The 17,428-nt window shown below is 41.0% G+C and overlaps 1 protein-coding gene across 1 annotated transcript in view; it reads left to right on the top strand.

Annotated features, from left to right (window-relative positions):
• CAGE1 (cancer antigen 1) overlaps positions 1 to 13,052 on the top strand; it is a gene marked incomplete at its 3' end in the record, with an annotated part of 35,894 nt that extends 22,842 nt beyond the window's left edge. Inside the window, exons 6-7 of the mRNA XM_082848350.1 lie at positions 12,279 to 12,383; positions 12,978 to 13,052. Of these exons, the coding sequence (XP_082704476.1) occupies positions 12,279 to 12,383; positions 12,978 to 13,052 (180 nt within the window). The remainder of the gene's footprint in view (positions 1 to 12,278; positions 12,384 to 12,977) is intronic.
• Between the last annotated feature and the right edge of the window lie 4,376 nt (positions 13,053 to 17,428).

Raw genomic sequence — 17,428 nt, forward strand, 5'->3', positions numbered from 1 at the left:
TATACGACTTCGCTTTAGCACTCTATATATTACATAAAACATTTACCTAGTTTGGGCTTCCCTGGTGGTGCAGTGGTTAAGAATCCACCTGCCAATGCAAAGGACACGGATTCAAGCCCTGGTCCGGGAAGATCCCACATGCCGCAGAGCAACTAAGCCTGTGCGTCGAAACTACTGAGCCTGTGCTCTGTAGCCTGTGAGCTGCAACTGCTGAGCCCATGTGCCACAACTACTGAAGCCCACGCCCCTAGAGCCTGTGCACCACAGCAAAGAGTAGCCTCTGCTCGCTGCAACTAGAGAAAGCCCGCACGCAGCAATGAAGACCCAGCACAGCCAAAAGCAAAAAACAAAAACCCATTTACCTAATTTATTATTTTGGTAGCCTTTGAAATTAGAAGTTTGTTAACTTAAAAAGAAATACTCAGAAGGAAGCATCATATATATACATATATATATATATAATTATTTTTATTTTCATGTTATGTCCTCTAGCCATAAAAATAAGAAAACAATTATGTAAAGCAGAAAATTACTACTCTAGGAAAATTTTTCTAAGTATTCCAAAAGAAAATAACTGTAGTCCCTTGTCTCATGATCCCTCTGAACTATGAACCATACCTGTCAGCTCCTGGATTTGGGCACAGTATCACCTTGAGTGTACTTTACATTGGTGTTACTGACCAGTCTCCTGAGGAAGGGTCTGGGTTCACTAGGATTCAGGTCATACAAGTGAGAGGGCTGTCCCACCAGGTGGAACCCCAGCTCCTTGGTTTCCAGAGAAGATGTCAACCTTACCACTTATTTCCTTGTTTTCCCAAGCTCCCTGGGCATTCCTCTGATGCTCTGACCCTATTCCTCACCTTCCTGGTTCTGATTTCCCTAAATCCTATTCTAAAGCCAGTGCAAGAAACAATATTTGCGCTGCAGACCCTTTTCAGAGGATATAATCTCAATCTATCTGCCGACCAGCTCTTAGGAGGAGCGTGTGTAAGGACTCCTGTATCTCTGAAGGGTTATGTGTGCCATCCTGTCATTCCTCTAGCAGTAACCTACAGTAAAAACACATTTTACATCTTGATCGGATACCTATATGCCCACACACAGAAGTAACACCAGTTTCATGTTCTATCATGTTCTATTCCATTTTCTGTGTGCGTGTTGTTTATATATTCATTTCAATACTTATTGAGTCACAACCTGGATCATGTTTGTTACCAGAAAGCTGCTGCTTGGAACACGCTATCTTGGCCCTCACAGATTTGTTTTAATGAGTTGTGTTTCGGTGTTTTATGCCCTCAACAGTCCTAGGAAACATCTTTTTCCATTTGTTCTAAAAAGATTGCTGCTTCCCTTAGTGCCACTTGGATGAGAGCGTCCTTTGAGACTTCAGGCATACTAGGAAAAGCTTTTCTTAGAAACAGGTGTGTTTTCATCGCATGAAAATGAAAATCATGTAACTGACCAGGTTCCTGTTTGCTTTGGCTACCAGGAAGTTTAGTTCCAAAAGCATGGTGCTGTAGCTCGGTGCTTAACTGGCTTCATATCCGTCTGTTGTTCTTTATCTGTTCTGTACATTCTGGTTTAATTGTTTTTTTTTTTTTTTTTTTTTTTTTTTTTTGCGGTACGCATGCCTCTCACTGCTGTGGCCTCTCCTGTTGCGGAGCACAGGCTCTGGACGCGCAGGCCCAGCGGCCATGGCTCACGGGCCCAGCCACTCCGCGGCATATGGGATTTTCCCGGACCGGGGCATGAACCCATGTCCCCTGCATCGGCAGGCGGACTCTCAACCACTGCGCCACCAGGGAAGCCCTGTTTATTTTTAATTTATATTTTATTGCATATATTCAATCTCAAAACCTTTGTGTAAAGAATTGGGGAATCAATCAATCAGCCAGCCTTCAGATATCCCAGTCTCCAGGACTGTTCATAATGATGACTGATGCATTGCTGTCATGGTATTATTTCCACCTTGACACACTTTTTCTTTTCTTTTCTTTTAATTAGAGTAAAATTGCTTTACAATGTTGTGTTAGTTTCTGCTGTACAGCGAAGTGAATCAGCTATATGTATACATGTATCCCCTCCCTCTTGGACTTCCCTCCCCACCCCATCCCACCCATCTAGGTCATCACGGAGCACCAAGCTGAGCTCCCTGTGCTATACAGTAGGTTCCCCCTAGCTACCTTGACACACTTTCTCTGTGAGTTGACACTAGCAGAGTGTAAGACAAGCAAAAGCCTCTTAGGAAACCTGGAATCATGAACTAGGTAGAGCCAGATACCCTGACTGTATAGGCCAGGCTGTTGTACCTCAGGTCACAGCAGCCCTCAGTGCCCCTCTCAGGGGTGTGATAGGCACAGTGATGGCCTCCCAAGATGTCCATGCCCTATTCTGGGAGCATGCAAAAGGGACTTTGCATCCCTTAATGAAACAAGGAAGCTAGCAATTATGGCTAAAGGGACGTTGTAGGCATGATGAAATCAAGGACCTTTAAGTGTGAAGATAGACTATCCTGGATTATCAGGATGTGCCCAGTCTAATCACAATTATCCTTAAAAGTGGAGAAATCTTCCCAGCAATGTCACAGAGAGACGTAGCATTGCTGGCTTTAAAGACAGGGAGGGACCCAAGCTGAAGAAATGTGTGCAGCCTTTGGAAGCTGGAAAGTCTCCCCTAAAGCCTCAGAAAGGGACCAGCCCTGCTGACTTTGACTTTAGCCGAGTGAGACACCTGTCAGACCTCTAAGCGACAGAACTATGAGGTAATAAATGTGCATTGTTTTAAGCCACTGAGTTTGTGATCACTTGTTATAGCAGCAGCAGGAAACTAATACATGATATGCTGACCTCATTTTCTTTAGTGATTTGGATTTCAGTGTCCCATAATATATTGGGGCAAGTCCATATATTATCAACATGGAACTATGTCCACAAATCTATAATACGGGAGACCACAGAGGGGACCCAAGCTAAGAACTCCTCCTCTACAGGAATTCACATCTGAGCAGCCCGCCTGGACCCAGCAGACCTCTCAAACCAGCAGCCACTGCTCTGCTGCCTCTCAGTGCCTCCTGTTCTCACAGTGCAGGGGGCAGCTTTCCAAGAGGACTTCCTCCACTACGGTCAAGTGCATGTTGCTTTGGGCAGGGCCAGGCATGGTGCTCTTCCTCCACCAAACTCCACCCTGCCCTTGGAACCTGCTTCTCCTAGATGACTGACAAGGCCCATCCCAACTTCTGTGGGTCTGCATCTGCACCATGGCCCCGGCACTCACGGGCAGACCCCTCAGGGAAGGGGACCGGGGGGCTGGGAGAGAGTGCTGCCACACCTGCTCTCATCCCTCAGGCACCCCAGTGTTGGAGGAGGTCTTGTTAGACCTTGTTTATTAAAAAGTGCCTTTTTTTGTTAATAGATCTTTATTGGAGTACAATTGCTTCACAATACTGTGTTAGTTTCTGTTGTACACCGAAGTGAATCAGCCATATGCATACATATGTCCCCATATCTTCCCTCCCACCCTCCCTATCCCACCCCTCTAGGCAATCGCAAAGCACTCAGCTGATCTTCCTGTGCTATGTGGCTGCTTCCCACTAGCTATTTTACATGCGGTGGTGTATATATGTCAATGCTACTCTCACTTTGCCCCAGCTTCCCCCTCCCACCCCGTGTCTTAAAGTCCATTCTCTATGTCTACATTAAAAAGTGCCTTTTGATATGCTTTCAGAAAAATGTTTTAGAATTTTCCAGTGATTTGATTTTAATAGACTGTCTTCCAAAACTTTTCTATTTTGAAATACTTTTTTAAACTTTAAAATAATGAGCTCTTAATGAAAAGACAAGTCATGGACTGTGAGAAAATATTTGCAAATCACAGATCTGATAAAGGACTTGTATCTAGAATATATAAAGACTCCTTGAAAACAAACAACCAAATTTTTTAAATGGGCAAAAAGGTTTTAACAGACACTTCACTAAGAAGATACATGGATGGCAAATGAGCCCATGAAAAGAAACTCAGCATCATTAAGAGGCAAATTAAAACCACAGTGAATACCACTACACACCTGTTAGAATGTCTGTTAAAAAGACTGGCCATACCAAGGATTGGTGAGAATACAGAGCAACTGAAGGTCTCATCCACTGCTGGTGGGAATGTAAAATGCTACAGCCACTTCGGAAAACGTTTTGGTGGTTTCTTAAAAAGTTAAACATGTACTTAACCATCATTCTACTCCTAGGTGTTTTATTTACCCAAGAGAAATGAAAGCCTATGTTTATACAAATGTTCCTAGCTGCTGTATTTATAATAGCCAAAAACTGAAGGCAACTCAAATGTCTATCAACAGATAAATGGATAAACAAATTGTGGTACATCCATACACTGAAATACTACTCAGTAATGTAAAAGGGGTGAGTTGGAGATTGGTTCAAGATGGCGGAGTAGAAGGATGTGCCCTCACTCCCTCTTGCGAGAGCACTGGAATCACAACTAACTGCTGAACAGTCATCAACAGGAAGACACTGGAACTCACCAAAAAAGATACGCGACATCCAAAGACAAAGGAGAAGCTGCAATGAGATGGTACGAGGGGCGCAATCACAAGAAAATCCTAAAACTGCTGGGTGGGTGACTCACAAACTGGAGAACACTTATATACCACAGAAGTCCATCCACTGGAGTGAAGGTTCTGAGCCCCACGTCAAGCTTCCCAACCTGGGGGTCCAGCAACGGGAGGAGGAATTCCTAGCAAATCAGACATTGAAGGCTAGCGGGATTTGATTGCAGGACTTCGACAGGACTGGGGGAAACAGAGAGTCCACTCTTGGAGGGCACACACAAAGTCGTGTGTGCATCGGGACCCAGGGGAAGGAGCAGTGAACCCAGGGGAGACTGAACCAGACCTACCTGCTAGTGTTGGAGGGTCTCCTGCAGAGGTGGGGGGTGGCTGTAGCTCACTATGGGGACAAGGACACTGGCAGCAGAAATTCTGGGAAGTACTCCTTGGCGTGAGCCCTCCCAGAGTCCGCCATTAGCCCAGCCAAAGAGCCGGGTAGGCTCCAGTGCTGGGTCACCTCAGGCCAAACAACCAACAGGGAGGGAACACAGCCCCACCCATCAGCAGACAAGCAGATTAAAGTTTTACTGAGCTCTGCCCACCAGAGCAACACCCAGCTCTACTCATCACCAGTCCTTCCCATCAGGAAGCTTGCACAAGCCTCTTAGATAGCCTCACCCACCAGAGGGCAGACAGCAGAAGCAAGAAGAACTACAATTCTGCAGCCTGTGGAACGAAAACCACATTCATAGAAAGATAGACAAAATGAAAAGGCAGAGAACTTTCTACCAGATGAAGGAACAAGATTAACCCCCAGAAAAACAACTAAATGAAGTGGAGATAGGCAACCTTCCAGCAAAAGAATTCAGGATAATGATAGTGAAGATGATCCAGGACATCGGAAAAAGAATGGAGGCAAAGGTCGAGAAGATGCAAGAAATGTTTAACAAAGACCTAGAAGAATTAAAGAACAAAGACCTAGAAGAATTAAAGAACAAACAAACAGAGATGAACAATACAATAACTAAAATGAAAAATGCACTAGCAGGAATCAGTAGCAGAATAACTGAGGCAGAAGAATGGATAAGTGACCTGGAAGACAAAATGGTGGAATTCACAGCCGTGAAACAGAATAAAGAAAAAAGAATGAACAACAAGAACATTTGCATTATAGGGGTCCCAGAAGGAGAGGAGAGATAGAAAGGACCTAAGAAAATATTTGAAGAGATTATAGTCAAAAACTTCCCTAACATGGGAAAGGAAATATCCACCCAAGTCCAGGAAGTGCAGAGAGTCCCAGGCAGGATAAACCCAAGGAGAAACACACTGAGACACATAGTAATCAAATTGACAAAAATTAAAGACAAAGAAAAATTATTGAAAGCAACAAGGGAAAAATGACAAATCACATACAAGGGAACTCCCATAAGGTTAACAGCTGATTTCTCAGCAGAAACTCTACAGACCAGAAGGAAGTGGCACGATATATTTAAAGTGATGAAAGGGAAGAACCTAAAACCAAGATTACTCTACCAGTCAAGGATCTCATTCAGATTCGACAGAGAAATCAAAAGCTTTACAGACAAGCAAAAGCTAGGAGAATTCAGCACCACCAAACCAGCTCTACAACAAATGCTAAAGGAACCTCTCTAAGTGGGAAACACAAGAGAAGAAAAAGACCTAGAAAAAACAAACCCATAACAATTAAGAAAATGATAATAGGAACATACATATCAATAATTACCTTAAACATGAATGGACTAAGTGCTCCAACCAAAAGGCACAGGTGTGCTGAATGGATACAAAAACAAGACCCATGTGCATGCTGTCTACAAGAGACCCACTTCAGACCTAGGGACACATACAGACTGAAAGTGAGGGGATGGAAAAAGATACTCCATGCAAGTGGAAATCAAAGGAAAGCTGGAGTAGCAATACTCATATCAGATAAAATAGACTATAAAATAAAGAATATTACAAGAGACAAGGAAGGACACTACATAATGGTCAAGGGATCAATCCAAGAAGAAGATATAACAATTATAAGTATATATGCACCCAACATAGGAGCACCTCAATACATAAGGCAACTGCTAACAGCTATAAAAGAGGAAATCGACAGTAACACAATAATAGTGGGGGGCTTTAACAACTCACACCAATGGACAGATCATCCAAACAAAATTAATAAGGAAACACAAGCTTTAAATGACACAATAGACCAGATAGATTTAATTGATATTTATAAGACATTCCATCCCAAAACAGCAGATTACACTTTCTTCTCAAGTGTGCATGGAACATTCTCCAGGATAGATCACATCTTGGGTCATAAATCAAGCCTTGATAAATTTAAGAAAATTGAAATCATATCAAGCATCTTTTCTGACCACGAGGCTATGAGACTTGAAATCAATTACAGGGAAAAAAATGTAAAAAACACAAACACGTGGAGGGTAAACAATACATTACTAAATAACCAAGAGATCACTGAAGAAATCAAGGAGGAAATCACAAAATACCTAGAGAAAAATTACAATGAAAACATGACTATCCAGTACCTATGGGATGCAGCAAAAGCAGTTCTAAGAGGGAAGTTTATAGCAATATAAGCCTACCTCAAGAAACAAGAAAAATCTCAAATAAAGAATCTAACCTTACACAGAAAGGAACTAGAGAAAGAAGAACAAACAAAACCCAAAGTTAGTAGAAGGAAAGAAATCATAAAGAGAGCAGAAATAAATGAAAAAAACAAGGAAAACAATAGCAAAGATCAATAAAACTAAAAGCTGGTTCTTTGAGAAGATAAACAAAATTGATAAAACTTCAGCCAGACTCATGAAGAAAAAGAGGGAGAGGACCCAAGCCAATAAAATTAGAAATGAAAAAGGAGAAGTTACAATGGACACCACAGAAGTACAAAGCATCATTGACTACTACAAGCAACTCTATGCCAATAAAATGGACAACCTGGAAGAAATGGACAAATTCTTAGAAAGGTATAAGCTTCCAAGACTGAACCAGGAAGAAATAGAAAATATGAACAGACCAATCACAAGTAATGAAATTGAAACTGTGATTAAAAATCTTCCAACAAACAAAAGTCCAGGACCAGATGGCCTCACAGGTGAATTCTGTCAAACATTTAGAGAAGAGCTAACACCTATCCTTCTCAAATTCTTCCAAAAAACTGCAGAGGAAGGAACACTCCCAAACTCATTCTATGAGGCCACCATCCCCCTGATACCAAAACCACACAAAGGTACTACAAAAAAAGAAAATTACAGACCAATATCACTGATGAATATAGATGCAAAAATCCTCAACAAAATACTAGCAAACCGAATCCAACAACACATTAAAAGGATCATACCATGATCAAGTGGGGTTTATCCCAGGAATGCAAGGATTCTTCAATATACGCAAATCAATCAATGTGATATAACGTATTAAAAAATTGAAGAAGAAAAACCATATGATCATCTCAGTAGATGCAGAAAAAGCTTTTGACAAAATTCAACACTCATTTATGATTAAAACCCTCCAGAAAGTAAGCATAAAGGGAACTTATCTCAACATAATAAAGGCCATGACAACCCACAGCCAACATCGTCCTCAGTGGTGAAAAACTGAAACCATTTCCACTAAGATCAGGAACAAGACAAGGTTGCCCACTCTCACCACTCTTATTCAGCATAATTTTGGAAGTCCTAGCCATGGTAATCAGAGAAGAAAAAGAAATAAAAGGAATACAAATTAGAAAAGAAGAAGCTAACTGTCACTGTTAGCAGATGACATGATACTATACATAGAGAATCCTAAAGATGCCACCAGAAAACTACTAGAGCTAATCAATGAATTTGGTAAAGTAGCAGGATACAAAATTAATATACAGAAATATCTTGCATTCCTATACACTAACAACAAAATATCAGAAGGAGAAATTAAGGAAAGAATCCCATTCGCCATTGCAGCAAAAAGAATAAAATACCTAGGAATAAACCTACTTGAGGTAAAAGACCTGTACTCAGAAAACTATAAGACACTGATGAAAGAAATCAAAGATGACACAAACAGATGGAGAAATATACCATATTCTTGGATTGGAAGAATCATATTGTGAAGATGACTGTACTACCCAAGGCAATCTACAGATTCAATGCAATCCCTATCAAATTACCCGTGGCATTTTTTTACAGAACTAGAACAAAAAATCTTAGAATGTGGATGGAGACACAAAAGACCCCAAATGGCCAAAGCAGTCTTGAGGGAGAAAAACGGAGCTGGAGGAATCAGACTCCCTGACTTCATGCTGTACCACAAAGCTACAGTAATCAAGACAATATGGTACTGGCACAAAAACAGAAATATCAATGGAACAGGCTAGAAAGCCCAGAGATAAACGCATGCACCTCTGGTCAACTAATCTACAATAAAGGAGGCAAGGATTATACAATGGAGAAAAGACAGTCTCTTCAATAAGTGGTGCTGGGAAAACTGGAGAGTTACATGTAAAAGAATGAAATTAGAACACTGCCTAACACCATACACAAAACTTAACTCAAAATGGATTAGAGACCTAAATGTAAGACCGGACACTATAAAACTCTTAGAGGAAAACATAGGAAGAACATTCTTTGACATAAATCACAGCAAGATCTTTTTTGATCCACCTCCCAGAGTAATGGAAATAAAAACAAAAATAAACAAATGGGACCTAATGAAACTTAAAAGCTTTTGCAAAGCAAAGGAAACTAGAAAGAAGACGAAAAGACAATCCTCAGAATGGGAGAAAATATTTGCAAATGAATCAATGGACAAAGGATTAACCTCCAAAATATATAAACGGCTCATGCAGCTCAATATTAAAAAAAAAAACCAACCCAATCAGAAAATGGGCAGAAGACCTGAATAGACATTTCTCCAAAGAAAACATACAGATGGCCAAGAAGCACATGAAAAGCTGCTCAACATCACTAATTATTAGAGAAATGCAAATCAAAACTACAATGAGATATCACCTCACACCAGTGAGAATGGACATCATCAGAAAATCTACAAACAACAAATGCTGGAGAGGGTGTGGAGAAAAGGGAACCCTCTTGCACTGTTGGTGGGAATGTAAATTGATACAGCCACTATGGAGAACAGTATGGAGGTTCCTTAAAAAACTAAAAATAGAACTAACATATGATCCAGCAATCCCACTACTGGGCATATACCCAGAGAAAACCATAATTCAAAAAGACACATGCACCCCAATGGTCATTGCAGCACTATTTACAATAGCCAGGTCATGGAAGCAACCTAAATGCCCATTGACAGACGAATGGATAAAGAAGATGTGGTACATGTATACAATGGAATATTACTCAGCCATAAAAAGTAATGAAATTGGGTCATTTGTAGAGACATGGATGGATCTAGAGACTGTCATACAGAGTGAAGTAAGTCAGAAAGAGAAAAACAAATATATATTAATGCATGTATGTGGAACCTAGAAAAATGGTACGGGTGAACCAGTTTGCAGGGCAGAAATAGAAACACACATGTAGAGAACAAACATAGGGACAGCAAGGGGGAAAGTGGCGCGGGGTGGTGGTGGTGGGATGAACTGGGAGTTTGGGATTGACATGTATACACTAATATGTATAAAATAGAAAACTAATAACCTGCTGTATAAAAAAATTAAAAATGATAAAAAAGAAAAGAAAAAAGAAGAAGGCGTGAGTTACTGATACATGTGCAGCTAGATGAATCTCAAAATAATTACGCTGACTGAAAAGAGCCAGATAAGAGTAAATACCCCTTTGTCCAGTTACATAAAATTCTAGAAAATACAAACTAATCAGTCATGACAGAAAGCAGATGGGTGTTTGCCTGGGGCCGGCATAGAGTATGGGAGTGAGGGAAGGACAGACAGGTAGGAGGGAGGGGTATCTAGAGGCAAGAGGAAACTGTGGTGGCGGAGGGTGGGGGTGGGGCGGGTGGATATGTTCATTATGTTGATTGCGGTGATGGTTTCACAGTTGTATTCATAGATAAAAACATATCAAACTGTACACTTTATAAATATATGCAGTTTATTGTATGACAGTTATGCTCTTAAAATGGTTAAACCCTATACTCTTTAGCAGAAACTTAAAAGTTTGGATTACTTTTCACTGTAATCCCCCAAACTGGCTTTTACGGAGCATTCTTTTATTGCTAAAATAAACAATCTTTAAGAACTCCTTTGCCCTTATTTCTTTAATCTGAGGCTAGCAAATTTTTAAAAATCAATCTGAGGGGGCTTCCCTAGTGGCGCAGTGGTTGAGAGTCCGCCTGCCGATGCAGGGGAGACGGGTTCGTGCCCCGGTCCGGGAAGATCCCACATGCCGCGGAGCGGCTGGGCCCGTGAGCCATGGCCGCTGAGCCTGCACGTCCGGAGCCTGTGCTCCGCAACGGGAGAGGCCACAACAGTGAGAGGCCCGCGTACCGCAAAAAAAAAAAAAAAAAAAAAAATCTGAGGACTTAAAAGGGTTATTACTTTGATCTTGAAAGACAGTAAAGAAATTCAAGATGTGCCATTAAGTCTGTAATTAAAAGAAACAACAACAACCAAACAATAAAAACCAACAGAAGTGAGAAGGAATTCCATGTTGCTTCAGTAAGCTGTCATGAGGTATGTATGTAAAGCTGAGAGAGGAGCCCCACCCTCCAGGATGCTGTGAGGAGATGCAAAGGAATGGAATGGGAAAAGCCCAATGCTAATAGTTGACAAGTAGAGATTTTAGTCTTTTCTACTTCTAGACACGTCCTTTAAAAAATCTTTTAAATTCTCTTCACCTTGGGTCTGTTAAACTGAGGTGACATCTATACTCCCTACCTTAAATAATGTGTGTTGTCAGAGGACTGGAACCCCTGATTTGATATTGTCCCCATTAATATATTTATGTAAAGAGAAAGAACAAGAAAGCTGCTGTGTCTGCAGCAAATTTGTTTTACCATTGCTTCCTCCAGGGTATCTCACTACAGACACGTAAGCATATGTAAATAAGAATATCTAAATAAGCAGTAGAAGACTGATGGCCATTATTATCATTGTTATTTAATGGGAACATTTCTGTCCTTTTCTACAATTGCTTTGAAAATTAAGGTAACTGTTCAGGGACTTGTGAATACCTTTTCCTGATTATTAATCCTAGATGTCACTTTTAGAAATACAATTTTTAAATTGTTAAAATTTTTTTTGCAAATAAAAATTGGACCATAAGTCAGAATGTGACATACATTGAGCAGAACCTTAAAAAAAAAAACTCTCATTTATGCATATTTGAGAATATTTATCAAACCTGAAAATGCATCATCAAGCCCAACATCAGTGCTTTGCTTCAGAGGGAATCAAATATGTCTACATTGTTTATATATGGAAAGAAGGTAATGAAAATTTGGGGCTAGTAAGTATTTGTATTCACTAACAGGCGTTTAATTATTTGCAAAGCTGTTTCATGGTATTAAATTGTAGAAAAGCTGAAACATCGTTTTAATTTCTGCTCATCAGTTCTAAGGGCAATCAAACTAGGACCTGGTTCATAGCATCTCTTGATTCACCTATGGTACAAGTTAGGTTAAGAGAATATTGGAATAAAGTATAGCTCACTGTTCTGATTTGTTCTTAGCATCCACACGTGGTTTCCATGGAAGTTTCCAGGTTAGTATTTTTACCGGTGTTTCTCCATAGATTGCAAAATTGGGAAATCTTCTAGAGTTAAAAGAAGACCACCGCAACAGACTCATTGAAGAAAATGACAAGTATCAAAGACATTTAGGCAACTTAATAAATAAGGTACAAATTTTCTTACATAAATATTTGTCTTTTTAAAACGGTGAAATATTAAAACGGTAGAATTTTGGTGCTAAAAAGGATCTGAGGGATGATGTAATACATTTGTATTGATTCCTTTCACTTCATAATGACCTTCCATTAGCCTTTTAGCTGAAAGCTAGCAAAGCACATTGTGTGTATCTGTCCTTGTGCTGTCAGCATTTTCAGGTCTTAGTATTGCTACTTCATTTTGAGGGTCACTCTAAATCTTGCCAACATAGTGTTCTAGTTTACCTTTTAAAAACCGCATTAACTGTAACCAAGTGGGCTGTAACCCTGGGTTGGTACATACGCTACATGGGTGGGTCATAGCTGACTTGCTACAGTTGTCCGTTTGTTGACACTTCACTTTTTCTGCATGATGAACAGGCACATTACAATTCTATTTGTATTCATATTCCTGATTTCAAAATGTAAGGAGGATGTTCTGCCTATTGTAAAACTTTCATTCATGGGAGTCATATAATTGAACTTGTACAGATTCTTAAAAAGCAAAATTAAATAAGTATCCTAGAATTTATCACAGAATAATTGTTTTAGCTAATGTTTTTCAAGGTTACATCATGCGAAGAAATTATCGAATGTGCTGACCGAAGGCTCATGATACCGAACTCCCAGATTGCACAGTAAGTTGAAAACACTTAATTTTTTTAACTTTGTAAACGTTTGCTGATATTTTGCTCTCTGGCTTGCTAAGTTCATTTTTCAGACTCCTAGAAAGAGGAAAATGTGCTGTTTTGTAAGTCAAGACCATTCATTCTTCAATGATATGTTTAGTGTGCCGAATGTCTGGACTACTTGAACAACCAGAATTTCATCTTCCTTTCTCAGAACTCCCTTTGACTTGGCGGGGGCGAGGTTAAGAAATTACAGAGGGCATCCCTGGTGGCGCAGTGGTTGAGAGTCTGCCTGCCGATGCAGGGGACGCAGGTTTGTGCCCCAGTCCGGGAAGATCCCACATGCCACGGAGCGGCTGGGCCCGTGAGCCATGGCCGCTGGGCCTGTGTGTCCAGAGCCTGTGCTCCGCAACGGGAGAGGCCACAACAGTGAGAGGCCCGCGTACCGCAAAAAAAAAAAAAAAGAAATTACAGAGAAACATCCAAGAATTTTAGAGGATATTACCATGGTATTCAAGCAAAGTAACATTGCTGTGCTTAGAATTTATTCACAAAAGTTTTTGAATGCACCCCCAAATGAAACATATCAAGTACCAAATAAACTTTCTCATTAGAATGAGATTCAGGAACTGCCCTGGTGACGCAGTGGTTAAGGATCTGCCTGCCAATGCAGGGGACACGAGTTCGATCACTGGTCCGGGAAGATCCCACATGCTGCAGAGCAACTAAGCCCATGTGCCACAACTAGTGAGCCTATGCTCTAGAGCCCGTGAGTCACAACTACTGAGCCTGCATGCTGTAACTACTGAAGCTCATGTGATCAGAGCCCATGCTCCGCAACAAGAGAAGCCACCGCAACTAGAGAAAGCCCGCGCACAGCAGCGAAGACCCAACGCAGACAAAAAATAATAATAATAATTTGAGTTGCTTGGAAAGAATTCCAGATTCCCATAAAGCAAGATGGATGGATGATGTATAGAGAACTAGACCACCATGAAATTTATCTACTCAAATCCTCCAATAAAACTAGCAAAATGTTAGCCTAGAAAAGTCCATTTTAGTCATAAAATTCAGTTGTTTCTTCTTGCAGTTTAGAAGAGAGAAATAAACATTTGGAAGATTTAATTAGAAGGCCCAGAGAGAGCACCAGAAAACCAGGGTAAGTTGTTTCTTTTTCTAAATAATAATGTCTTTAACTTTAGAATATATGCATAATAATGTTATACATTTTTAAAAAAACCTTTTCCTTATCTCAGTTTAAGATAAATTATATAAAAGTGCTTGGTATTTTGCCTAGCATAAAATAGTTTCTTTGATAGATGTTTTTTGTAGGACCTGAATTGGAAAGCCTGGTTACCTGCTCTCATGGAACTTATGATTATCTCTAAGAAAAATACTATACAGATTATGAGCTAAGATTTTATCTACAATAAAACAGCTTACCCTGATGTAAATATATAGCAGACCAGATCTTATGATCAGATTTTCTTACACTGATGTGAAATCTTATAATCCGTTATTTTAGAAGACTCTCAACTCTCAGTATTTGATGCTACAAGATATATGCACAAACCCTATGGGGTTGGTTCAGACCATAGTAGGATGTTAAAGTGGGGCTCTTCCTGAGCTACTTCTTAAGATGCTAATTAAATATTTACCAATTTCCAAAACGAGAGTGAGTTTGCCCGATGTGCAGAGGTTCTGAGGGAAATTTCAAAGAATCTTTTTCATGACCCATATCCCTTGACCAGATCCAGCATATGAAATGTCTGGAGTGTGGGGGAAATTGCAGAAGAGATTTCTTTGACTCTGTCGTGTCATGAGCTCCCGTCACCCCCAAGTCATTCTACCTCTTTTACCTAAAGCCTTATTAGGGGGTCTCTGGGAGATCACCTAAAGAACTTTGAAATGTGTTTCCTAAACACATTTAGGAAAGGGAGGATCAGTGACGGAGAAAATTAAAGCAAGGTGTGGCAGGCAGCACGACACAGGGGCTGAGTTGGGTGGCCTGTTCTCCCTGATTGTCGTCAGGACAAAGAATGTATGTGACAGTTTCTTAAGAACCACGCAGGTGAGATCTGAGTCATCTTGGACTTGGCTGAAGGCTGCCTTGTGGGATGCCAGCAGCAAGAAGGGGAAAGGGAGCAGCACATTCTTAGGGGCTGGTGCAGCAGTATCAGATGACCACCGGAAGAGAGGTGCCTCAGCCTGGGCCCAGGGAACTGTAGGGCAGGGGTCCCTGGCAGCGGCAAGCTCCCAGAGAAAGAATCAGCCAATCCCGGAGACTGTGAAGCCACCCAGCCAAGTAAAAATGTCTTATTGCTTTACTTCTCCTCCCTCCTTCTGCAAAGGGAGGAGGTGGGGAGTGAAGAGGGTGCAGAAATTGACCTTCAGGGGCAGGTGGTGTCCACCAACTACAAGCCGTAGCTTAGGGAAAGGGATGAGTTCTCCTGAGTGAAGATTAAAGGATCGATTCATATTTAAGACTGGGCATCGAACTGAGCTGTGCTGAATTCTTCACAGTGAGAAGGAATATGACAAGGAGCAAGGTTGGTTGAGTTTCATCTTCCTTGGTTTGGTTGCCAGCTGGCAGAATTACCTCAGAGCAAAAAAAATCACTGGGCCTGCTGCATATTCAGCCAACAGCAAAGGGGAAGAGCTCCCCTGAGTGAAAAAAGGCTAAAGTAGGGACTTCCCTGGCTGTCCAGTGGTTAAGACTCTGAGCTCCCACTGCAGGGTGTGTGGGTTTGGTCCCTCGTTGGGGAACTAAGATCCTGCATGCCAGGGATCCCACGCGCCATGTGGTGTGGCCAAAAAAAAACACCCCCAAAAATTAAAAAAAAGGCTAAAGTGGGTAGCAGACATGAAAGTTGCATTTTCATTATATCGCGGGTCATGTTTGTTCCGAATACCATTTGCAAATAGAACTATGTTTTGAAAATCAAAAGCCTTTAGAGGGTTTACACTATTATTTGCAAAGTGATAGTTTAACTATGATTTTCTCCCTAATATGAAAGAGTATGACCTGATGCCTGGCATATTATAGATGCTCAGTAATCGCTAGTTTAAACTGAATGTGAATCTTCTCTGAGTTGATGAAAGAAACTGTGGAATATTTTTTTCTGGAATTATTTTACAATAAGAAAATTTGCTTCTAATTTCACACATTTTACTAGTTCAGATATTTGTTTACTTATACTTGGCCTATCTTCACAGTAGATTGGAGGCCCATTTATATAGATTTAGAGTGGCCTTGAAGCAAAGGTGTGAGGTGGAGTGGAAGAGCTCTCAGGCCCTTTCTAGCTGAGAAGACCGTTTCTTAGAGAACTTCAGGCTTGCGTCAGCCTTCAGCCCCGCACCATCCATGAGCCTCCCCTTGACCGCTGGGCCTCAGTCAATTCAGCATGCAAACACTCTTTAGACCACCTCTGCATCGTCTCAGAATTCTGGTGCTGCTTTTGCCAGTTGTCTTCAGAAGTGGAAACAGTGAGAAATAGGGAGAGAAAAGTGAGCACTTTAACAGTCTCATGTCTTGTTTGGGCCTCTAGTTCCTTTTTTTTGTCCTCTAGTTCTTTATCACTTCAAGGAGATTCATTAGGTTTTCAAGTCATAGCCAGAATCTTATCCTAAGTAAATCTAGGAGAATGTTAAAACGTAACAAGGCTGAGGCTCAGTATTTTTATTTAATTGCAGTTGAGAATGATCCACATTCTACATACTGAGGAGCTTTATCTTAATCTTTTAGGGTCTCTTAGTTCTATCGCAAATGACAATTTCTCTTTGAAAAGTGAGGAAAAGAAAATTTTAAATAATGGCATCCTTGTTCACTATGTTGCTATTTTAGTCCTCACCCCCCCCCCAGTTGTTTGTTTGTTTTACATTATTTTCCTTCTGTTTCCTGCAGACTGAGAAGGCATCCGAAGCCCGTGACCGTGGTAGATCATACTGATGATCATTATAAAGAATGCTGTATTCCCATGTAATTGTTAAATTACACAAAATTAAAGATGAGTTCCTAAAGTTATGCTTCAGTCATGTTCAGCTTAGCTTTCCCCTCTGCCCTCAGATGAGGGCCTCTTTTGCCTATGATTGTAGTTCGTTCTGTAATCGGGAGCCTCAATTTCATCCCCACAGCTCCTGCTTCATGTCAAGGCCTCATCGTTTTCATCTGGCCTGTCACAGTCATCTCCTTACTCGTGGCTCTGCCCCCAGTTCTGCTCCACCCTCCACAGAGTAGACAGAGTGACTGTTCAGAAACAAAATCTGGTTATACTCCCCCCCTACGTGAGACCCTTCAGTGCTTCCCAGTTGCATTCAGAATCAAATGCAACTCCTCAGCTGGCATCCAGGTCCTCTGTGGTCTAGCCCTTGCCTTCCTATACAGGCTTC

Source organism: Leucopleurus acutus (genome assembly GCF_964270905.1).
Source record: "Leucopleurus acutus genome assembly, chromosome: 10".
Lineage (NCBI taxonomy): Eukaryota > Metazoa > Chordata > Mammalia > Artiodactyla > Delphinidae > Leucopleurus > Leucopleurus acutus.